The 21,554-nt window shown below is 43.2% G+C and overlaps 1 protein-coding gene and 1 non-coding gene across 2 annotated transcripts in view; both read left to right on the top strand.

The window, feature by feature from the left end:
- Positions 1-4,258: 4,258 nt before the first annotated feature.
- Positions 4,259-4,331, top strand: TRNAC-GCA. Its single transcript has one exon. It is a non-coding gene; the product is annotated as a tRNA-Cys (tRNA).
- A 2,292-nt stretch (positions 4,332-6,623) lies between these two features.
- The window catches only part of LHFPL4 (LHFPL tetraspan subfamily member 4), a 30,824-nt gene continuing 15,893 nt past the window's right edge, over positions 6,624-21,554 (top strand). Inside the window, exons 1-2 of the mRNA XM_043443259.1 lie at positions 6,624-6,754; positions 7,668-8,159. Of these exons, the coding sequence (XP_043299194.1) occupies positions 7,754-8,159 (406 nt within the window). The 5' untranslated portion in view covers positions 6,624-6,754; positions 7,668-7,753. The remainder of the gene's footprint in view (positions 6,755-7,667; positions 8,160-21,554) is intronic.

The raw sequence follows: 21,554 nt of genomic DNA, 5'->3' as shown, positions 1-21,554 counted from the left end.
CCTTAGAAAGGAATACAACATTGACACATGCTACAACATGGATGAACCTTGGAAACATCACGCTAAGAGAAATAAGTCAGATACAAAAGGACAAATATTGTATGATTCCACTTAGATAAGATACTTAGAAGAGGCCAATTAATAGACAGAAAGTAGAACAGAGGATACCAGGGGCTGGGGGACACAGGAAATAGGGAGTTATTGTTTAATAGGTACAGAGTTTGAGATGAGTAAAAAGTTCCGGAAATGGAAGCGTTGACGGCTGCACATTGTGATGCACTTGATGCCACTGAATGAACATTTAAAAATCATTAAAAGAATAAGCTTTGTTATGTATATTTCACTACACACAAAAAGCAAAATCAAAAACTCTGCTTCCGAACCACCAAACAAATGCTACTGCTGTTAGCAAACAGCTTCAACGACTTCGTGTGCAATAACCTGATACACTGATTTCTCTCTCCGCACCAAATACATCTGAGATACACATTCTTTTTGTGGATGTGGAGGCACAATTTACAAAGAACACTTATTTCTGATATTGTATCAATAGTGGTTTTAATATAGCTTAAGCTATTTCCGACACTGAGTTTTGTTTAGAACAGTGTGCTGAATTTTAGGGATGTAAACTTAAAATTTTCTTATGTAAATATTGGCCAGAAAATATTGTGTTGAGAGATTAGAAATCTCTATGATGTTCTGGTATTGAAAACCAAGAGGATTCTCTTGAGAAACATCTCACAAAAGTATGAATTACAGATCTTCCAAACCAGGAGAAGCAAAACCAAGAAAAAAGAAAATGAAACCATTAAAATAGAAGACTTGAAAAAAAAAAATAGAAGGCTTGTAAGGAGAAAAAAAATACATAGGAAAAGCACAGTAAAGGTAAAACATAAAATTAGATGGTAGAAATAAGTTCAAATTGATCAATAATCATGATAAATGTAAACAGATCAATGTTTACCTATTATGAGACAGAGGCTTTCATATTAGATTTTTTTATGAAGCTTTTTGATTTTTGCAAAAGACACTCCAAAAACATGATGACAGAAAGACTAAAGATAAAAGAATATACAGAAGGAAAATACTGGTCAAAAGAAAGCTATTATGCATCTAATAAGTTAGTCTCAATACATATAGCAAAAAATCAGTAGACTCACAAAGAGAAATTGGTAAATCAATCATAATGGCAGATTTTCCTCCCCAATATTTTTTAATTAAAAATTTCAAATGTACCACAAGCTGGAAGAATCTTAGAGCATACATCCAAATACTTACTGTCTAGTTCTACCAATAACACTTTTACTCTGCTTTTGCTTTTTCACATATCTATCAATCTCTGCATCTTTCTATCCATTTATTACACCATCTTGTATGCATTTCAAAGTAAATTCAGTTACTTTTCCCTTAAAGACTTCATTAAGTAAGGTTGATTATCTGGTTGCAATTTTTTCTTTTGAAATGAATTTTATATACAATGAAATGCACAAATCTTAAGTGCATGTTTGCTGAATTTTGACAAATGTATATATCTGTGTAACCTAAACTCCAGGTAAGATACAGAACATTACCATCAATCCATAAAATTTTCTCATCTCCCTTCGTAGTCAATCATAATGGGAGATTTTAACATATTTTTCTAGAAATGGATGGATCAAGCAGATAGAAAAAAAAAAGAGTAATGATCTAGAAAATGTGAAGAATGCAATTAATAGGCTTGAGCTAATAGACATAGAAAGAACTTCCTTCCATTAACAAGGAAATCACATTCTTTGAAAGCACATTTATGAAAATGAACCATGTACTAGGCCTCAAATGGATCTTCCACAAATTCCAAAGTCTGAGTTTCACAGAGACCATAGTCTCTGATCACAAAGACAGCAGACATAACTTGCCATGGCTTAGGAATATCTTGCCTGAGCATGGACCTAACCACAGAAGGGAAAGCAGGGTTCATAGGAAGATATGACTCCCATCACATGAACGGCTGGATCATGCTGGAACCTATTCCTGCTTATGCCAGTTTTTATTGGGTCTCTGTCATTTGCAACCCAAGAGTCCTGAAAAAAAACACATACTTCTCAGGAGAGACACAGTACAGCTACGAAAGCATTTTATTATTGAATGAACAATTCTTTACACTTCTAGTTTGCTTCAAGTATAAAGCATGTTATTTAATCATTCATGAAAGAGTATTTTTTTAATGATGGTCTTTTAATAGATGAAACCACTGAGATTCCAAAAGTCCAAGTGACTCATTCAAGACTCCAGCTCCAGTGAGCCCCTGCACGTGGCTCTGAAAATCTCTGAGTGAACTTCTGTCATGCTTATTCTACTCCATCTGTTTCCTAGGAGAGACTAGACAGTGAGTTCTTTCAGGGCAGGGACTGGGTCTTCCTCATCTTTGTGTCCCCATTGCCTAGCAAAGGTCCTGTTAAATAAAAGGTGCCCCTGATACCATTGATACCTAGTGGTTGAAGTAATAAATGATTTTGTTAGTCAAAGAGCAAGATTTAATGTGAGAGTTTGAGGGAGGAAAGAGAAAAAGGGCCTTTGCTTCGACTCTTTCAGAGATATTAGACATTCTAGCTCCCCTAATCATTGCTTTAAATATGTTGCCTCATTTAATCTTCACAATAACCCTATGAGATTGTGTTATCGGCTGAACTGTATCCCTCCTCCCTGCCCCCAAATTCAGACTATTGTAAAGCAAAGAGTGGGATCCAAGAAAACCATGGAAAGACAGGTATAACTTTTGTCATAGGCTCTTAAAAGTATTGGGGCTTCCCTTGTGGCTCAACTGGTAAAGAATTAGTCTGTGATGTGGGAGACCTGGGCTCCATCCCTAGGTTGGGAAGATCCCCTAGAGAAGGGAAAAGCTACCCATTCTGGTCTAGAGAATTCTAGGGACTGTATAGTCCATGGGGTCACAAAGAGCTGGACATGACTGAGTGACTTTCACTCACTTCACTTAAAAGTATTAAGAATCTCTTCATCTCTCTGAGGACACATTGGCTTATCCTCTTGGGCTTTGCCATGGAACCATGAACATGACCATACATAGCCTAAAGGTTGCATCCTTACAGCATATGATCCAAGGGATGAAAAACTGAGACTTGAACCCAGATGGTCTGATGTCAGTAACCAAACGATATGGAAATAAAAAGGAAACCTGGGTGGTTGAGAAGAATTGAACCCACTCTACAGAATTATCTATAGGGCACAGTAATTAAGAATGTGGGCATGACATAAATCCCAGCTGTTTCACTTGCTAGAGGTGTGACTTTGGGGAAGTAATTTAACTTCTCTGCCCTCATCTGTAATACAGGCATACCTCACTGTCCTCATCTGTAAGATAGTACCTATTTGTATGAGTTTGCTAGGGCTGCCATTATAAAATACTACAAGCTGGGTGGCTTAAACAACAGAAATGTATCTACTCACAGTTCTGGAGGCTAGAAGTCCATGATCAAGGTGTCAGCAAGTTTGGTTTCTTCTGAAGCCCCTCAGAAGATGGCTGCTTTCTTTCTGTGTTCCCATGGTCATCATCTAGTCTCTGTCTTCAACTCCTCTTTTTATAAGGACACTTGTGATACTGGATTAAAGCCCACTCATATCATCTCACTTTACCTTAACCACCTCTTTAAAGGCCCTACTTCCAAACAGCCACCTTCTGAGATACTGGAAGTTAGGACTTGAACATATGAATTTGGGGGCAGGGAGGAGGGATACAATTTAGCCGATAACATGATCTCATAGAGTTATTGTGAAGATTAAATGAGGCAATACATTTAAAGCAAAAATCAGGAAAGCTAGAATGTTGTAAGTGCTTAATAACTGTTCATTGTAACTGAATACTTACTTTAGGCATAAGGGTATCTAGCAAGTCACAGATTTTCCTCTGCTAGGATATTGGCTGGAAATGTTCTGGGGGCTTTTCTCCAGGTGGAAATGTCCAGGTGCTCAAGCCAGGTTCATCTTTTCCTTATGGTCTATAGTTCCCAACTTCAGTCCACAACTGTTCTGTTCTGTCAAAGATACCCCACTCTTTGGTTGAAGCTGAAGTTCCAGCTCAACAAACTCAGTTGGAGGATAAAAACCTTTCTTGTAAACTGCAACAAATGACCTAGATATCATTCTCAACTACTTGGGTTGGTTTATGGGCCCACCCTTGGGCCAATCATTGTATCCTGAACAATGGAATATTCTCATTATCCAGGTCTGATCATTTGCCTGGCTCTAGAGAGGAGTGTGGGCTTCCCCGGTGGCTCAGATGGTAAAGCGCCTGCCTGCAATGCGGGAGACCCAGGTTCGATCCCTGGGTCGGGAAGATCCCCTGGAGAAGGAAATGGCAACCTACTCCAGTACTCTTGCCTGGAAAATTCCATGGACAGAGGAGCCTGGTAGGCTACAGTCCATGGGGTCGCAAAGAGTCGGACACGACTGAGCGACTTCACTTTCACTTCACTTAAGAGAGGAGTGTGGTGGTGATGGAGGGTGAGTCTCACCAAATCCAGAAACTGAGTGAGGGGAAAGGAGTTTCTTTAAAGACAAAGGCAGTATGGGTGGCAGGCAGCTCTTTCCAGGGTGGGGTCAGTGTTCTGCAGAGCTAGACTAGAGCAACCAGTGAGGAGCTGGGACCCCATCTTAGCAAGAACTCTCAGTTCTTGCCTGGAGAGAGAATAGTAAGTGGACTTCTGTGATTTTTTTTTTTTTTTTGCCTGGAGTGCCTAGCTTGCTTCAGCAGGATAGGAAAAAAAAAAAAAAAGGCAATAATTCATGGCAGGATAAGGAGAAAAGATGGAGCTTCTGGCTCTAGTAACTTATGTTCAGAATAGTGGCCATACCAGAAGCACCCACAGAAGAAGACTTCAAGGTGCCCTATGAGGATAACTTTCCTCCCTGCTCCTCCCAGCACCTTCTATCTCCTCATGAAGCTGTATGCTTCAGGATGACAGCGACCACATCTATTTTACCTGCCATCTTCTCCCCAAGGCCCAGCATAGTGCTGTGCTGGCAAGCTGCAGGAGCCTATCACGTATTTATTGGGTAGGTTACAAAAAGTAATGAATCAGGTTGATCATTTTAATTGGCAGTAAGGACTCACCTTTTTGTACAAGTCAATCCTCCTCCTGGGCTCTGTTCTCCATCTGTCAAGTGGGAGAAGGTATGGAATGAGGCTCTCTCCACAACCTCTTCCAGCTCAATGCTTCTGGGATCTTAGGGTTCTCAGGAGACAGTCTGGATGCCTCTTCAAGGAACCAATGGAAGGGGAAACCAAATCGATTGAGCAAACAGTCTCAGGTGAAATGACTTCATGTGGGTCTGTGGTCCTCAAATTGTGGAGGACTGCACATAATTTTTTTTTCTTAATTTGGAAACAACCGTGCCTATCTATTATTTTGCCAAATTTGGACATTGAAGGGAAAAAATGCCATTAACTATCAACACCATTTCTTTAAAAAAGAGATTTTTTTTTAAATTCCAAGAAAGCAAGAAGTACATCATCTCAGCAAACAAACAAACAAACAAAAACCAAGAACAACACAAAACCAACCAAAAGACCCACAAAAACCCACTCCCTCTCCCCATAGGAAAAAAGACAGGTAGCAATCTCACATGATTATTATTATTTTCTTTGTGGATAGTTCTAAATTTCATCAGACTGATCCCTGTGTATGGTCCAGTCCTTGGATCGTACTAACATTATTTTCGCCACCCCTCAATACATGTCAAGTGGGGCTTAATCTGCCCACTTTATAGATGGGGAAACAGAGGTTCAAAGAGCAAGTGCAAGATCAGGGAGACAGTAAGTAGTAGCCAGAGTTTTCTGGATGCCAACTTAGACCACCTTGGCAGAACCTAAACCAAAAGCTATTTCACAGCAGGGAAGAAATGACCTGCACTGGCCCACCTGGAACGCCCTCTCGAGTTCTCAGGTCTAATTGTGAGTCTGGACTTGGATGCTTTGTCCTTTAACACACTACACGCTCATGATGCATCCACTTCATGTCAGGCACTGGGAAAGTGTAGGAAGACAAACCAACCCAGCCTCCTTCTCTCCATACTCACCCTGGGTCCTGCTCTCCGGCCTAACTCCTAATGCACTGGCGGCCAACGAATCCCCACCGCGGGAATGGCTGTTAACAGTTTTGGGGGGGTGGTCCCTCTCCCAGAGCTGTTGGCAGTTTCCTAGGAGCCTCTGGGAACTTCCAATGCCTCCCAGACCCAAAGAACTGGAAGTGTAATGGTGCAACTCGAGGCACTGGGATAGGCTTTACCTGAGTTAACTTGGGAGCCAGGGGTCAGTTCAAACTCTTATCAACTAATATCCTGCTCGGACCCTCCCTGGTTCCCATGAGCTTTGGGTGGGCCCCGCAACCCCACAGCTCGGGCTGGGAAAATGGGGTCCCCCAAATTAGAAGGCCTTACTGTGGAGGAGGCTTACTGCTCGGGCTTGGGGACCCCCAGGACCGTGCCTACCCCGCTTCCTGACTGGACTGCCGGAACGCGGAGCTCCCCTTTCCCGTTCCGCTCCGCCCCGCACGCCGGCTGCAGGAACGCGCCTCCGTCGGGCCGCGCCGGTGCACGAGAGCTCGCGCCTCGGCGCGGGAGCGCGCCCCGGGGAGAACCCGAGCAAGATGGAGGCCGCGCAGAGGCCGCCGCCTGGGCCCGGCAAGCCGCCTCTGGGAGCGCAGAGCCGCGGCGCCTAGGCCGTGCCAGTCCCGGACCCGCCGCTCCGGACCGGGCCCAGGTTGGTCTCCCCGCACCCCCTCCCCCCGGCCGCAGCCTCCGCGCGCGTCCGGCCTGGGCGCGGGGCAGCCGCCCCCCACCCCCCACCCCCGGCCCTACTGGGGCCCGGCCGCTCCCCCGCGCCCCGGCGACGGCCCCCTGCCCCTTGCCCACTAACTCGCGGCCCAGGCTGCCCGCCGGCCCCGGTCCGTCCTCCCCTTGGCCTGGAAAACCTCTCTCCCTAGCCCTGGCGCGCCAAACCTAGGCTCCTCTCAGCCTCCATCCAGCCCTGTCTTCTGAGGGACCCTCCCAACCCCCCGCCCCGTCTTCAGACCCTGCAGTCCCGGTCCCCCGATGTTCCTCTAGCCTCATCCTGGTTCTTCCACTTCGCCCTCCCTGTCCCAGCCCCCATATCACCTTCCCAGTCCCCTAGTACTTGCCCCGTATATCCCCTTCTTACCCTCTCACGGAAGCGCCCACCTCCCTCTCCACAGACCCCTTTTAGACACCCAATGCCAGACCTCCTTTTACCCCTAATACCAACCCCCAAATTCCCTTCCGAGCTCCCTGTAAAACCCCTTAGCTAATTCTTCAGTACCGGACCCCAGCCTCCATTCCATCTCCCCACGTTCTCCGCCAGTACTGGTCCCCAAGCCCCCTCCCCAACTCCACCATAACCACTTTCTAGCACTCCCCCCAGCTCCCATATTCTCATTCCAGCCCCCTCATCCCAGCCCCCCAACTTTCACATGGCCTCTTCCTAGGTCCCCGAATTGGAGATCTTTGCCAGTCTCCCCCTACCCCGACACCTCCCCAGTACTCTCATGACCCCCTCCTAGCTCCTCCATACCAGCCCCCAGGTCCACTCAGCTCCGCCTCAGGCCCCGCCCTCGCGGGTACCTTGGCTCAGGGCCGCTTCTCGCGTGCGTCCCCAGCTCCCGCCCGGCAGCCCGGCGGTCGGTCCCGGGCCGGCGGCCCCCGCCAGCCGCCGCCGCCGCCGCCGGCCCCGCCCCCGGGCACCATGCTGCCCTCGCAGGAGGCCTCCAAGCTCTACCACGAGCACTACATGCGGAACTCGCGGGCCATCGGCGTGCTATGGGCCATCTTCACCATCTGCTTCGCCATCATCAACGTGGTGGTCTTCATCCAGCCCTACTGGGTGGGCGACAGCGTGAGCACCCCCAAACCTGGCTACTTCGGCCTCTTCCACTACTGTGTGGGCAGCGGGCTGGCGGGCCGAGAGCTCACCTGCCGCGGCTCGTTCACCGACTTCAGCACCATCCCGTCCGGCGCCTTCAAGGCGGCCGCCTTCTTCGTGCTGCTCTCCATGGTGCTGATCCTCGGCTGCATCACCTGCTTTGCGCTTTTCTTCTTCTGCAACACGGCCACGGTCTACAAGATCTGCGCCTGGATGCAGCTCTTGGCAGGTAGGGGCTGGCCGGGGGCGGGACCCCTAGAACAGACGCCGAGGACGGGGCTCCTTTCTTCCCAGACCCCTTTTTGAAGGAGTCAGAGACAGATTCTGCTCCTCTGTCTAAAGACACACCTCCTTCACTGACTCTCAGTAGCCACTGGGGAGGGGATTCTGTGAGAGAGACACGTTGGGGCAGAGGGCAGAGGCTTAGAGCTGAGTCTATAGGTTTGTGTGCTTGGATGTGGGAAGATTGTGTTTATTGACGTGTTAAGCATTTTGTCTGAGTTTCTGAGGGTCTCTGAGAGTCTCTTTTGGCTGTCTTAGGGGAAATAATTATCTGAATGACGAGTTACTCTATATGTGAGCGATTTCTGTTGCACTGAAAAAAAGCATGAGATGGGGAATCAAGAGGTCTGACTTTGACCTTTAACTTGCTTATGTCATCAACTTGGATGTTTCACTTTACTTCTCTGAGACTTGGTTTTCTCATCTGTAAAACAGTGGAGAAGATTTCAAATACTCATGAAAAAGTATTTTGTAAACTCTGAAGTGCTGTGAAAAGATGAAGGGGGTTGGAGAAGGCTGTCTATTGTGTCTGTCCAATGTTTGAAATGTGGGTGGTTAACAACACCGGGAAACATGGGTCTCTGGAGGGCAAGTCTTCAGCACCCCCCACCCCAAAGGCAGAAAGGGTTCTGGTGCCATGCCTAGTGAGAATGAGTCTCTGGGAACTCTCTGAAATGTTTGGCTAAGACAGACACCTTGCCCAAATGACCAGAGAAGGGCCTTTTGGGAGTAGGAACTGCTGAGACAGTTTTCCAGGATCCATTAGAGACCCCCTCCCCCCATCCCCGCCTCCCTTTCGATCGAAGACAGATTTTGAAGATTCAGCAACTTGGGCATTTGCCTAATTGCAGGCAGGGAAGAGAGCTGGGCTGGGGAAAATGGGGCCAGGGTATGGCAGGGATATGGAGGAGGAAGACTGATGAAGATTTGGTGAAGGAAAAAGTTTAGAGCATTCCAGGGCTGAGAAAGAAGAGGGAAAATGTGATGGTCATGCAGCTAAGATGGTTTTTAAAAATAAGCATCTCAGGATATTCAACAAGTGTCAGCCCCTTCAAAAGAGACCTCCTGTAGAAGATGTTCTGTCACTTGCTGATGATTCCACTGCTTAAAACACGGTAGGGAATTGTCTTTGGATTGTGAGGTATATGCTCTTGAACATTGTCATGGAGGGAAAACCACCATCTTTTCAAGGAGGTCTCTGGTTTTTGGAAATGGCCAAGTGTAGAAAACACAGGAGGTGATCAAATTGAGAATGGTCGCTGGAGATGAAAGTCGAGGTGTGAAAGCAAAATCAGAAGACTTGCTTGCCCAGGACGACTGTTACAAATGCTGGGAGGATTTATGGGCTCATCGGAAGAACTAATCAAGCTCTCAAAAGGACTGCCTTGCAGAAGTCAGCATTTATTCAGTATGGACATTCTGGTGGGCTTGTTTCAAGTCCATGTCACTCCAATCAACTTAGATGGAGGTCTTTTAAGATTCTGGGGAAAATGAGAAAGGAGAATTGTAGGATGTGTGTGGGGGTATTTGTCAATTCCCAGAAAGTGATTTCCATTCTACTCTTATAAGATGAGCCAGAAAGAATATAAACTCAGCTAGAACTCCCATTTCCTGAATCTTACTTTGTAGCCTGCAGATGGGTTGTTGACCTCTTGGTTTTCCAATTCTCTGTAATCCATGTGGGTTTAATCTTGGGGATTTGATGAAATATGCAACAACTCCATGTAAATATAGAATTTCAGGGATCTGAGAAATCAGCTTCTTTGAACCCTGCCTTCTGCTCCTATCTTAGAGAGAGGAAACTGAGTCTAGAGAAGTGAAGGTCACACAGCCAGTAATAGAGTAAACTAGGCTTGACTCCTGGCCCAGTGCTGTTTCCCTTGTCTTATTGCCTCACTCCAAAGGTGGTTATCAGAGTTGAGCAGTTCATTCTATCTTACTTAGAGATTTCTGAGCTCTGGGTTAGTGATTGATTCACTTTGCTTCATAAAGGGCAGGGGCCGGAGCACTGGACTACTGGTCATGGCGTTGTGCTGGGGTGTGTGTGTGTATCTTAGCTAATTCTGCCTGTGACCCACCATGCAGTGTTAAGCAACCATTTTTAGCTTAAATCTCAGTTTTCTCATCTGTACAATGGGGGACTAATCAGTCAGATTAGTGGATTTAAAATATATCTTTCAGCCATGTGGGGTTCCTAGAATAACTCTTTCACTAGGATCATTCTACTTAGAAAGGGAGAAATCAGTCATTCTGAGAAGCCGCAGAGAAGAAGAGGACCTTGTTTGTATCACATAAGAAGTAGAGAGCCTTCTCTGGCAGTCCAGTGGTTAAGACTCTGTGCTCCTATTGCAAGCAGCATGGGTTCAATCCCTAGATCTTGCATACCATGCAGCAAAGTAAAAAAAAAAAAAAATTGAATGCCTGTTGTATAGTTTTTGTTCAAATGAACATTTACTCACTTTTTTTTTTTGGTTTGTTTTTGTTTTTGGCTGCACTATGAGGCATGTTGGATATTAGTTCTCCTTCTAAGGATAAAACCCCTGCCCCCTGCATTGGGAACATGGAGTCTTAACCACTGGCCCACCAGGGAAGTCCTTTTACTCAAGTATTTTAGAGTCTTCTGAGTGCAGAGCACTGGACCATTGGGAAAATACAAAGAGATACTTATTCCCTTGTGTATTTCTCACCTGCTCAGTGATCATCCCTCTACTAGGTGCTGCAACACTGAGATCAACTCTGACCTCAAGGCTCCTAGGTCTATAAAGCACAATCTCTGCTCACAGGAAGCTTACCATCTAGCTGAATCACTGTATTGGTCAGCAGTCTCCCAGTGAAGTGACAGAAACCCAACTCAAGCTGACTTAAGTAAATTAAAATAAGGTAAAGCGGGTAGATATGCAGATGACACCACCCTTATGGCAGAAAGCAAAGAACTAAAGAGCCTCTTGATGAAAGTGAAAGAGGAGAGTGGAAAAGTTGGCTTAAAACTCAATTCAGAAAACTAACATCATGGCATCCGGTCCCATCGCTTCGTGGCGAATAGATGGGGAAACAATGAAAATAGTGACAGACTTTATTTTCTTGGGCTCCAAAATCACTGTAGATGGTGACTGCAGCCATGAAATTAAAAGACTCTTGCTCCTTGGAAGAAAAGCTATGACCAACCTAGATAGCATATTAAAAAGCAGAGACATTACTTTGCCAACAAAGGTCCATCTAGTCAAAGCTATGGTTTTTCCAGTAGTCATGTATGGATGTGAGAGTTGGACCATAAAGAAAGCTGAGTGCCAAAGGATTGATGCCTTTGAACTGTGGTGCTGGAGAAGGCTCTTGAGAGTCCCTTGGACTGCAAGGAGATCCAACCAGTCAGTTCTAAAGGAAATCAGTCCTGAATATTCACTGAAAGGACTGATGCTGAAGCTGAAACTCCAATACTTTGGCCACCTGATGCAAAGAACTGACTCACTAGAAAAGACCCTGATGCTGGGAAAGATTGAAAGTGGGAGGAGAAGGGGACAGCAGAGGATGAGATGGCTGGATGGCATCACCGACTCAATGTACATGAGTTTGAGTAAGCTCCAGGAGTTGGTGATGGACAGGGAAGCCTAGTGTGCTGCAGTCCATGGGGCTGCAAAGAGTCGGACATGACTAAGCAACTGAACTGAACTGAACTGAAAGAGGGTAGTGATGTTGGCTCACATACATTGATAGTCAGGAGTATTGGCTTTAGGCATGGATGGATCCAGATGCTCAAATAGTGTCATTAAAAATAAGTTTCTTTCCATTTCCTGATTCCCCTCTGTTGGCTTATTGTTAAGTTCACTTCTCTTTTGAAGGTGATAAATATGGCTACCAGCAGCTCTGAATTTACATTGCTTCAACTTAGCAATGCCTGTGGACAAAAGAACACTTGTTATTCAGTGGTTGCAGAAAAAGTTCCAGGGCTCATTCTGATTGACTTAGCTTTGGTCAAGTGTTTAATTAATCAGTGAGACTTTGTCTAAGGTCTCGCTACATGCCCAGTCCTGGGACACATGAACTGATAGGGGAGAAAGAAATTCCCACACAGGGAAATCAGGTGTGACCACTGGAGGAGAGGTACTGTAGGTTAGACAATTGCAGACAGAATCCTCACCCTGGACAGTTTGAGCACCAATATGTGCTCAACCTTAGGTGCTGTGGAAACCCAGGGCAATTGAGGAGGCTGCTGGCTTATTTGGGAGGTGAAGCTTGAGTAGGGCTGGGTGTGGCCAGATGTGAGGTTTGAGAGAGCATTCTGAATGGAGAGGAAGATCATGGGTGGAGAGACAGAGGGGAGAAAGCCACATCTGGCTTGAGTGTGGACTTCACTTAGGGGACAGCAGCAAGGAACAAGGCCAAGAAGGAATGATGGAGCTCCAGTGTGCCAGGCTCTGAGTACTGGGTCAGAAATTTTAGATTTTAATCAGCAGGTAGTTCAAAGCTATGACCACTGTTATTCTTCAGGAAAAAACAGTTAACAATTTCTGAGCCTTTATTATATGCTTGACCACATGCTGAACATTTACATGCATACTATTATTGACACCTCACACTGTCCTATGGAGTAGGTACCCTAATGAATATTTCATAAGTGAGAACATTGAACCTTGGAAAGGAGAGTCATTTGTCCAAGGTCATACAGTGGGTAAGCGGTCGAGTCAGAATTGTAACCCTGTCTGTCTAACCTGAAAGCTCAAGGATTTATGAAGGATTTATAAAGGAACATTCAGGATGGGAATAAAGACAGGATGAATTTGCCAGAAGAGTCGAATGCTAAGTGGAAAGACTGGGAGACTCAGGTGGCTCTTTGTGGAGTGAGGCGTCAGCTTTTCAGGGCTTGTCAGAATCTCTCCGCTGTGCTTTATCTGGTCTTTCCCATTTACGAGGTGCTAGCCATTTTCACATTCATTATGTCATTTGCTCTTCATCTGTTAAAATGACTTGTCTAAAGGTCAGACAGCTAGCGAAGGGCGGAGCTGAAACTTCATATGAGTCTAAATGGATCCGGAACCTGCTTTTACCCCTGAACTGGAACCCAGGATGTGAATACACAGATTACAACTGTAAGGTCAATGTACTCAGTGCCTGCCTGTGGGCTGAGTGAGGTTAGCCAGGGGAGGTGGCTGGCTGGAAGCCTGGTTCAAGGTCGGAGGGGGCAGTGTGCAGAAGTGGTGGAGGACTTAGACTGCCTGCTCTGCCACCTCCAGGTTGTGTTCCTTGGATAAATGGGGTTTCTTCTCTGATTCTCAGTTCCCTTTTCTGTAAGATGGAGATGATTGTTTTACCTACTTCAGAGGTCATGGAAAGGAAGGAAGCCATGGGGCTAAAATGCTGAGTGTGGTTCCTGGCGTAGAGTGATCAGCCGATGAATGGTCACTCTTATTCCCGTGACGTAGTCTGCGTGAAGAGCTGCTTGTGAGGAGCCCTTGCTGCTCAGGGGAAAGACTCTGGACTTGCTGAGATGATCAGAGGCCTTGAGAAGCCAAGGACTGTTAGCTAGGAAGGGTCCTACTCATCAGCTGGCTCCACACCCTCATTGTCGAGATGAAAAAGCTGAGTTCCAGAGAGAAGAGACAGATTCATGGTCACAAAGTGAGACTTCTGTCTACAGAAGGGAGATGATTCTGACCACATCTACTCAGTGTTGAGAGCCTACTCTGTGCAAGGCACTGACCTGTGCTGGAATCACCATGGAGAAGACAGCATGTGAGACGGAGTGGGAGCTGGGGAGACCGATGGGGACGCCAGGGGCCGGGCAGTGATCCAGAGGTGAGCCTCTTCCAGCCCAAGGTGTGTGTCCTAAATCATCAGGGGTCTCTGAGCCACAAGCAGCAATGTCACTGCAGCTTAGAATATGTATCCACATTCCTCCCCACTTCCTTGGGTTATGTTTCACACCTGGTTTGGGGTTTTCTTCATCCAGAGAGTCTTTGTTGTATGCAGTGAGACTGCTGAGCACATTTAGGGACTATCTTCCCTCCCACCCTTTTTCCCTCCCTCCTTCTCTTTCTCCACCAACTCTCCTTCCTTCCTTCTTTCTTGCTTTCACCTTCCTTCCCTCCCTCCCTTCTTTCATTTTCTGCTTTGCTCCCTCTCTCCCCACACCCTTCCTTTCTTTCTCACACCAGTTCTCTTACTGACAGCCTCCTCTGTGAGTTAGGCTCAGGGAAGCCTGCATGAATCCTCTTTCCCAGGTATTTCCCACGCGCTCCAGTGGTTGAGACTCCGAACTTCCCCTGCACGGGTTCCATCAACGGTCAGGAAAGGTCTGCATGCCCTGTGGTTTGTGCTGTGCTGAGCTTAGCCACTCAGTCCTGTCGGACTCTGTGACCCCAGGGGCTGTAGCCTGCCATGCTCCTCTGTCCATGGGGATTCTCCAGGGAAGAATACTGGAGAGGGTTGCCATGCCCTCCTCCAGGGGATCTTCCCAACCCAGGGATTGAACCCAGGTCTCCTGCATTGCAGGCAGATTCTTTACGATCTGAGACACCAAGGAAGCCCAAGAATACTGGAGTGGGTAGCCTATCCCTTCTTCAGGAGATCTTCCCAACCCAGGAATTGAACCAGGGTCTCCTACATTGCAGGCGAATTCTTTACCATCCAAGCTACCAGGGAAGCCCGTGGTATTGCCAAGGAGGGGAAAAAAAAGGAGTCCTTGCTCATAGTCTAATGGGAGATATAGGAAAGAAATCAGATCATCATACTGTGGGATGACACATGAAATGACTGAATCATGCAAGGGTATCTTGGGGGCACGCACTTCTGACACATTAAGGACAGCCAGGGAAGTCTTCTAAAAAAGTAACAGCGTTTGAGCTGAATCTTAAAGGATGGGGAGGAAGGAGAAGGGGAGCCAGGCACAAGAGACAGTATGATTGAAGGTGTGGGGGAAGGAAAAGCCTGGTGCATTTTGGGTTCCACAAACAATTAGTGTGACGGGAGGTGAGAGCTGAGCCTGGAAAGATGGGCTGCACCGTGGATGCCTTGTACACCACGCTGAGGAGTTTTGACTTTATAAGCAGCAGATAGTTGTTGACTTTTTTAAAAAGTGTTTAAAATTCTTTGACTTTCGTTTTCTTTTTGGAAAAGTTAATACATTGCACATGAAACAAAATTCAAAAGATAAAATGACATACAATCAGATATATGTCCTCCCTGCACGCATCCCTCAGGGATCCTCCCAGAGGTCTCTTCCCAGGGGCAAACACTTTTACCATTTCTTGAATATCGTTTCTGAGAAATTGCATAAATATACAAGCAAATGCCAACAATGTTTTTTTTTTTTTTTTCATCAATGGTATACTAGTTATCTATTGCTGCAGAGAAAATTACTCCCCAACCCAGTGGCTTACGCATTTCTTACCTCTGTTTCTGTGAGTCACAGGAATTTGGGAGCAGCTTAGATGGGGTAGTTCTGGCTCGAGATGTCTCATGAAGTTGTACCTAAGACCTCAGTGAGGACCGGGGTCAGCTGAAGCTTGATTTGGGTTGGAGGAGACCTCAGAATGAGTGATCTGAGAGAGAGAAATAAGAAGATGCATTGCGCATCCCCCTCTTTTGGTAACAACTTTATTGGGATATAAATCATGTGCCACAAAGTTCACACGTATAAAGTGTACAATTCAGTGTTTTTTTAGTATATTTACAGAGTTGTGTAACCATTACCACAATTGATTTTAAGATATTTACATCACCTCAAGAAGAAGGCTTATACCCTTAGGTTGTCACCCACCCCCTAAGCCTACCATCCCCATCCTCTCCCTCCATTAAGCAACTTTTAACCTACTCTGTTATCTAGTAAGACTGTTCTGGGCATTTTGTATAAATTGTTGTTGTTTAGTCATTAAGTCATGTCTGATTCTTTTGCAATCTCATGGACTGTAGCCTACCAGGCTTCTCTGTCCATGGGATTTCCCAGGCAAGAACAGGAGTGGCTTGCCATTTCCACCTCCATTTGTGTGAATAGAATCATATAATTTGTGGTCTTTGTGACTGACCTCTTTTCACTTAGCGTAATGTTTTCAAGTTTCATTCATGATGCAGCATATGTCAATATTTCTTTCCTTTTTTATGGCTGAATAATATTCCATTGTATGGATGTACCACATTGTGTTTATCCATTTATCAGCTGATGGACATTTGGATTGTTTCTATCTTTTGGCTATTTTGAATGCTGTTGCTGTGAATATTTGTGTACAAGTTTTTGTGTGGATACATGTTTTCAGTTCCCTTGGATATATATGTGGGAGTAGAATTGCTGGCTCAAGTGGCAACTTTAACATTTTGAAGAATTGCTGTATTGTTTTCCAAAGTGGCAATATTATTTTACATTCCCACCAGCAAGTGTGTGAGGGTTCTTATTCATATCCTCATCAACACTTGTGTTATTATCTTTTTTTTTTTATCTGACTTTTTGATTATAGCCATCCTACTGGGTATGAACTGGTAATTCACTGTGGTTTTGGTTTGCATTTCTCTAACTATTAAACATCTTTTCACATGCTTGTTGGCCATTTGCATATCTTCTTTGGAGAAACATCTATTCAAGTTCTTTGCGCATTTTTTTCCTTTCAGTTTTATTGAGATACAGTTGACACGTAGCACTGTATAAGTTTCAGGCATACAGCATAATATGGCTTACATATATTATTAATGGTTATCACAAAAAGTTTAGTGAACATCCATCATCTTATGTAGATACAAAATTAAAGAAATAGAAAAAATTTTTTTGTGTGATAAGAACTCTTATGATTTACTCTTTTTTGTTTGTTTTTAGGATTTACTCTCAACAACTTTTTATATAATATACAGCAGTGGTAATTACATTTCTAATGCTGCACATTACATTCCTAGTGCTTATTTATCTTATCCCTGGAAGTTTGTACCTTTTGACCACCTTCATCCTATCCTGTATCACCCCACCCCCACCACCCCTGATAACCGCAAGTCATCTGATTTCTTTTTCTGATTTTTTTAAGTATAATTTACCTACTGTGCTATGTTAGTTCCTATCATACAACAGAGTGATTTGATATTTCTATGTATTTCAGAATGATCTCCATGATAACTCTGGTTACCCTGTTACTGTACAAAGATATTACATAGTTATTGACTGTACTCCCCACACTGTACCTTACATACTCATAACTCTTTTATTTTGCAGCTGGGAGTTTGTACCTCTTAATCTCTCACTCACCTATTTCTTTCCTCCCCACATCCCCTTCCCCTTTACCTATTTTCAAATTGGGTTATTTTTCTTTTTACTATTGAGTTATAAGAGTTCTTTTTATTCTTGATGTAAGCCCCTTATCAGGTATATGATTTGCATATATTTTCTAGTATTCTATGGCTATCTTTTCACCTTCTTGATAGTGTTCTTTGTAGCACTGAAGCTTTAAATTTATATAAATTTATATAAAGTCCGATTTATCATTCTGTTGTTGTTGCTTGTGCTTTTGATGTCATGTCTAAGAATCCGTTTCCAAATCCAAGGTTACAAAAATTTACCTATGTGTTTTTTTCTAAGAGTTATATAGTTTTCATGCTTACACTTAGGGCTCTGATCCATTTAAGTTAATTTTTGTATGTGCTGTAAGGTCAGGGTTCAACTTCATTCTTTCACTTGTGGCTATCCAGTTGTCCCAGCACTGTTTACTGAAAACAGCGTTCTTTCTGATTGAATGGTCTTGGCACCCTTACCTGAAATCAATTGACTATGGGTTAATTTCTGAACTTTCACTTCTGTTCTGTTGATCTGTATGTCTACCCTTATGCCAGTAACAGACTGTCTTGATTACTGTTGCTTTCTAGTGCGTTTTCCAATCAGGAGGTGTGAGTCCTCCAACTGTGTTTCTTTTTCAAGATTGTTTTGGGCATCATACTGTATTTTTTTAAAAGAACCTGAAGTATAGTTGATTTACACAATATTTAATATTGTGTTAGTTTCATGTGTATGACAAAGTGATTCAGTTATATATTTTTCAGATTATATTCCATTATAAATTATTATAAGATACTGAATATAGTTCCCTGTGTTATATAGTAAATCCTTGTTGTTTATCTGTTTTATGTATAGAATTTTGTATCTGTTCATCCCTTATTCTTAATTTATTCCTTTCCCCTCTCCCTTTCCCTTTTGGTAGCAATAAGTTGGTTTTCTAGTTTTGAGTCTGTTTCTGTTTTGTATGATATTCTCTGAGTCTATCCATGTTGCTGCAGGTGACAGTATTTCATTATTTTTATGGCTGAATAATATTCCATTGTGTGTGTGTGTGTGTGTGTGTGTGTGTGTGTGTGTGTGTGTATATATATATAAAACTTTTTTTTTTGTCTTTTCTGGATATATGCCCAGGGGTGGGATAGCTGGATCATATGTTGCCTCTATTTTTAGTTTTTTAGGGAACCTGCATACTGTTCTCCATTGTGGCTGCAATAATTTACTTTCCCACCAACAGTGTAGGAGGGTTCTCTGTTCTCCACATCCTCTCCAGCATTTATTATTTGTAGACTTTTCCAGGATAGCCATTCTGACTAGTGTGAGGTGATACCTCATTGTAGTTTTTATTTGCATTTCTCTAATAGTTAGTGATGTTCAGCATCTTTTCAGGTACCTATTCACCATCTGTACATCTTCTTCAGAGAAATGTCTTCTGCCTTGCTCATTTAAAAATTGGACTATTTGGTTCTTTTCAGTTGTATGAGCTATTTACATATTTTGGATATTAACCCCTTGTCAGTTGCACAGTTTGTAAATATTTTCTCCCATTCTGTAGAGTGTCTTTTCATTTTGCTGATGGTTTTCTTCGGTATGCAAAAGTTTGTAAATTTGATCAGGTTCCATTTGCTGATTTTTGCTTTTATTTCTTTTGCCTTGGGAGACTGATCCAAGAAAATATTGCTACGCTTTATTTCAGAGAATGTTTTGCCTATGTTCTCTTTTAGGAGTTTTATGGTGTCATGTCTTATATTTAGGTCTTTAAGCCACTTTGAGTTTATTTTTGTATATGGTGTGAGGGAATGTTCTAATTTAATTGATTTACATGTGGCTGTCCAGCTTTCCCAATACCCCTTGCTGAAGAGACTATCTTTTTTCCATTGAGCTTTCTTGCCTCCTTTGTCGTAGCAACTGCCTTTTATGTTCTAATCTCAGACATCACAGACCACTTCTGCCACACTCTATTTTTAGAAGTGAGTTACTAAATCCAGCCCACATTCAAGGGGAGGAGAATTCAGCTCCTCCTCTTGAAAAGAGTATATTTTAAAAGTTGTGGACATATTTAAAAACCACCACAAATGGTAGGATACTAAACAGTTGGTTTGTCTTGCTTTTTAAACTCAACAACACATTTGGAAATTGTACCAAATCAGTGTATAGAGAGCTACTTTTTCCTTAAGAACTGCATAATATACTTTTCCCCCAAGATTTCTTTGGTGTGGACCATTTTTAAAGTCTTTGATGAATTAGTTACAATGTTGGTTCTGTTTTATGTTTTTGGTTTTTTGGCCATGAGGCATGTGGAGATTCTTAGTACTGACACCCCCTGCGCTGGCAGGCAACGTCTTAACCATTGGGCTGCTGGGGAATCTCTATAATATACTTTTGTATGGCTGCATCATCATTTAGAAATCAATATTTAAATTGTTTACAACATCTTGCCATAACAATATTTCGGCGGATAATGTTGTATATAAATAATTAAGACATACGTAAGTATTAGGATAAAATAAAGACCTAGAGTGGAATTGCCGGATTAAATGCTCTCTGTGTTTACAATTTTGACAGATTCAGTCACAGGCTCCTCCATAGAAGTCACACAAAGATACACTCATAGCAACAGTGTATGAGGGTACCTGTTTCCCCACATTCTTGCCAACTGGATGTGTTATCAAATATTTTATTTTTGACAACCCAATGGGCAAAAAGTACTCTCTTATGGTAGTAATCTGTCTTTCTCCTAGGAATGAGGCTGAGTGCCTTTTATATATACATGCAAACCTCATTTTATTGCAGTTCACTTTATTACACCTCACAAATATTGCCTTTTTTTTTTTTTTAAACAATTTGAAGCTTTGTGGAAACCCTGTGTTGAGCAAGTTGATTGGTGCCATTTACCCAATAGCATTTGCTCCCTCTGTGTCTCTTTGTCACGTTTTGATAATTCTCACAATATTTCAAACTTTTTCATGATTTTATTTGTTATGGTTGATCTGTGATCAGTGATCTTTGTAATTGTTTTGGCATTTATTTTAGCAATAAAGGATTTTAAAATTAAGTTTGTACTTTTTTTTAGACATAATGCTATTGTGCACTTAATAGACTACAGTATAGTGTCAACATAACTTTTATATGTGCTGGGAAACCAAAAATAAATTTGTGTGACTTGCTTTATTGTGATATTTGCTTTATTGTGGTGGTCTGGAACTAAATCCACAATATTTCCAAGGTGTTCCTGTCTTTTTTCTGTAAACTGTCAGTTCATAAATATTTTTCTACGAAGCTAATGGTATTTTCCTTCTTTGATTTGTAAGAACTCTTTATAAGGTAAAAGTTAGCTCTCGGTAATATGAGTTGCAAATATTATCCATCAGTTTATTTTTTGACTTTCTCTATGGGTGTTTTCTCCATGGTGAAATTCTATTTTTCTCAGCTTAAGCAAATAACCAGTTCCTTCCGGTATGGCTCCTTAGTGTAGTATAATACCTAGAAAGGTCTTGGAGTGTTTTGAGTGGGGCTGGGAAGCATAGATCTGGTTGTTGGTAGAGAGGATGGGCTGGAGGTGTAAAGAGGTTGAGGGCTGAACTATTCTTATTCTGACAGTCTTTTGTTTTTATTTTATTCTTTTCATTTCCATTTCATCTTATCCATCATCATGAACCTTTAATCCCAGAGCTGTTTAATGGCACAATGAGAACCCTGGCTCAGGAGTCCGCCTGGCACAGAGTGTCTGTTGAATAAACAGATGATGAACTCTGAGTTAAGTCCTAGCTCCACCACCCGCTCCTTTGGAGGCAGCATATTCAGTGGTCAGCCAACCTGAATTTGAACCCTGAGTGTGGCATTACCAACTAAAGTGTCCTTTGGAAGGTTATACCATTTCTGACTCTAAGTTTCCTCCACTATAAAATGGAGACTATAATAATAACTAGCTCATATCCAATGGTTAAGACTTTGTCTTCCAATGCAGGGGGTGTGGGTTGGATCCCTGATGGAGAAGAAAAGATCCTACATGCCTTATGATGAAAAAACCAAGACATAAAATAGAAGCAACATTGTAATTGCTTCAATAAAGATTTTAAAAATAGTCCACATCAAAAAAATCTT

This window comes from Cervus canadensis, chromosome 22 (assembly GCF_019320065.1).
Source record: "Cervus canadensis isolate Bull #8, Minnesota chromosome 22, ASM1932006v1, whole genome shotgun sequence".
In the NCBI taxonomy this organism is placed as follows: domain Eukaryota; kingdom Metazoa; phylum Chordata; class Mammalia; order Artiodactyla; family Cervidae; genus Cervus; species Cervus canadensis.
This window is presented reverse-complemented; position numbering and strand designations above follow the sequence as displayed.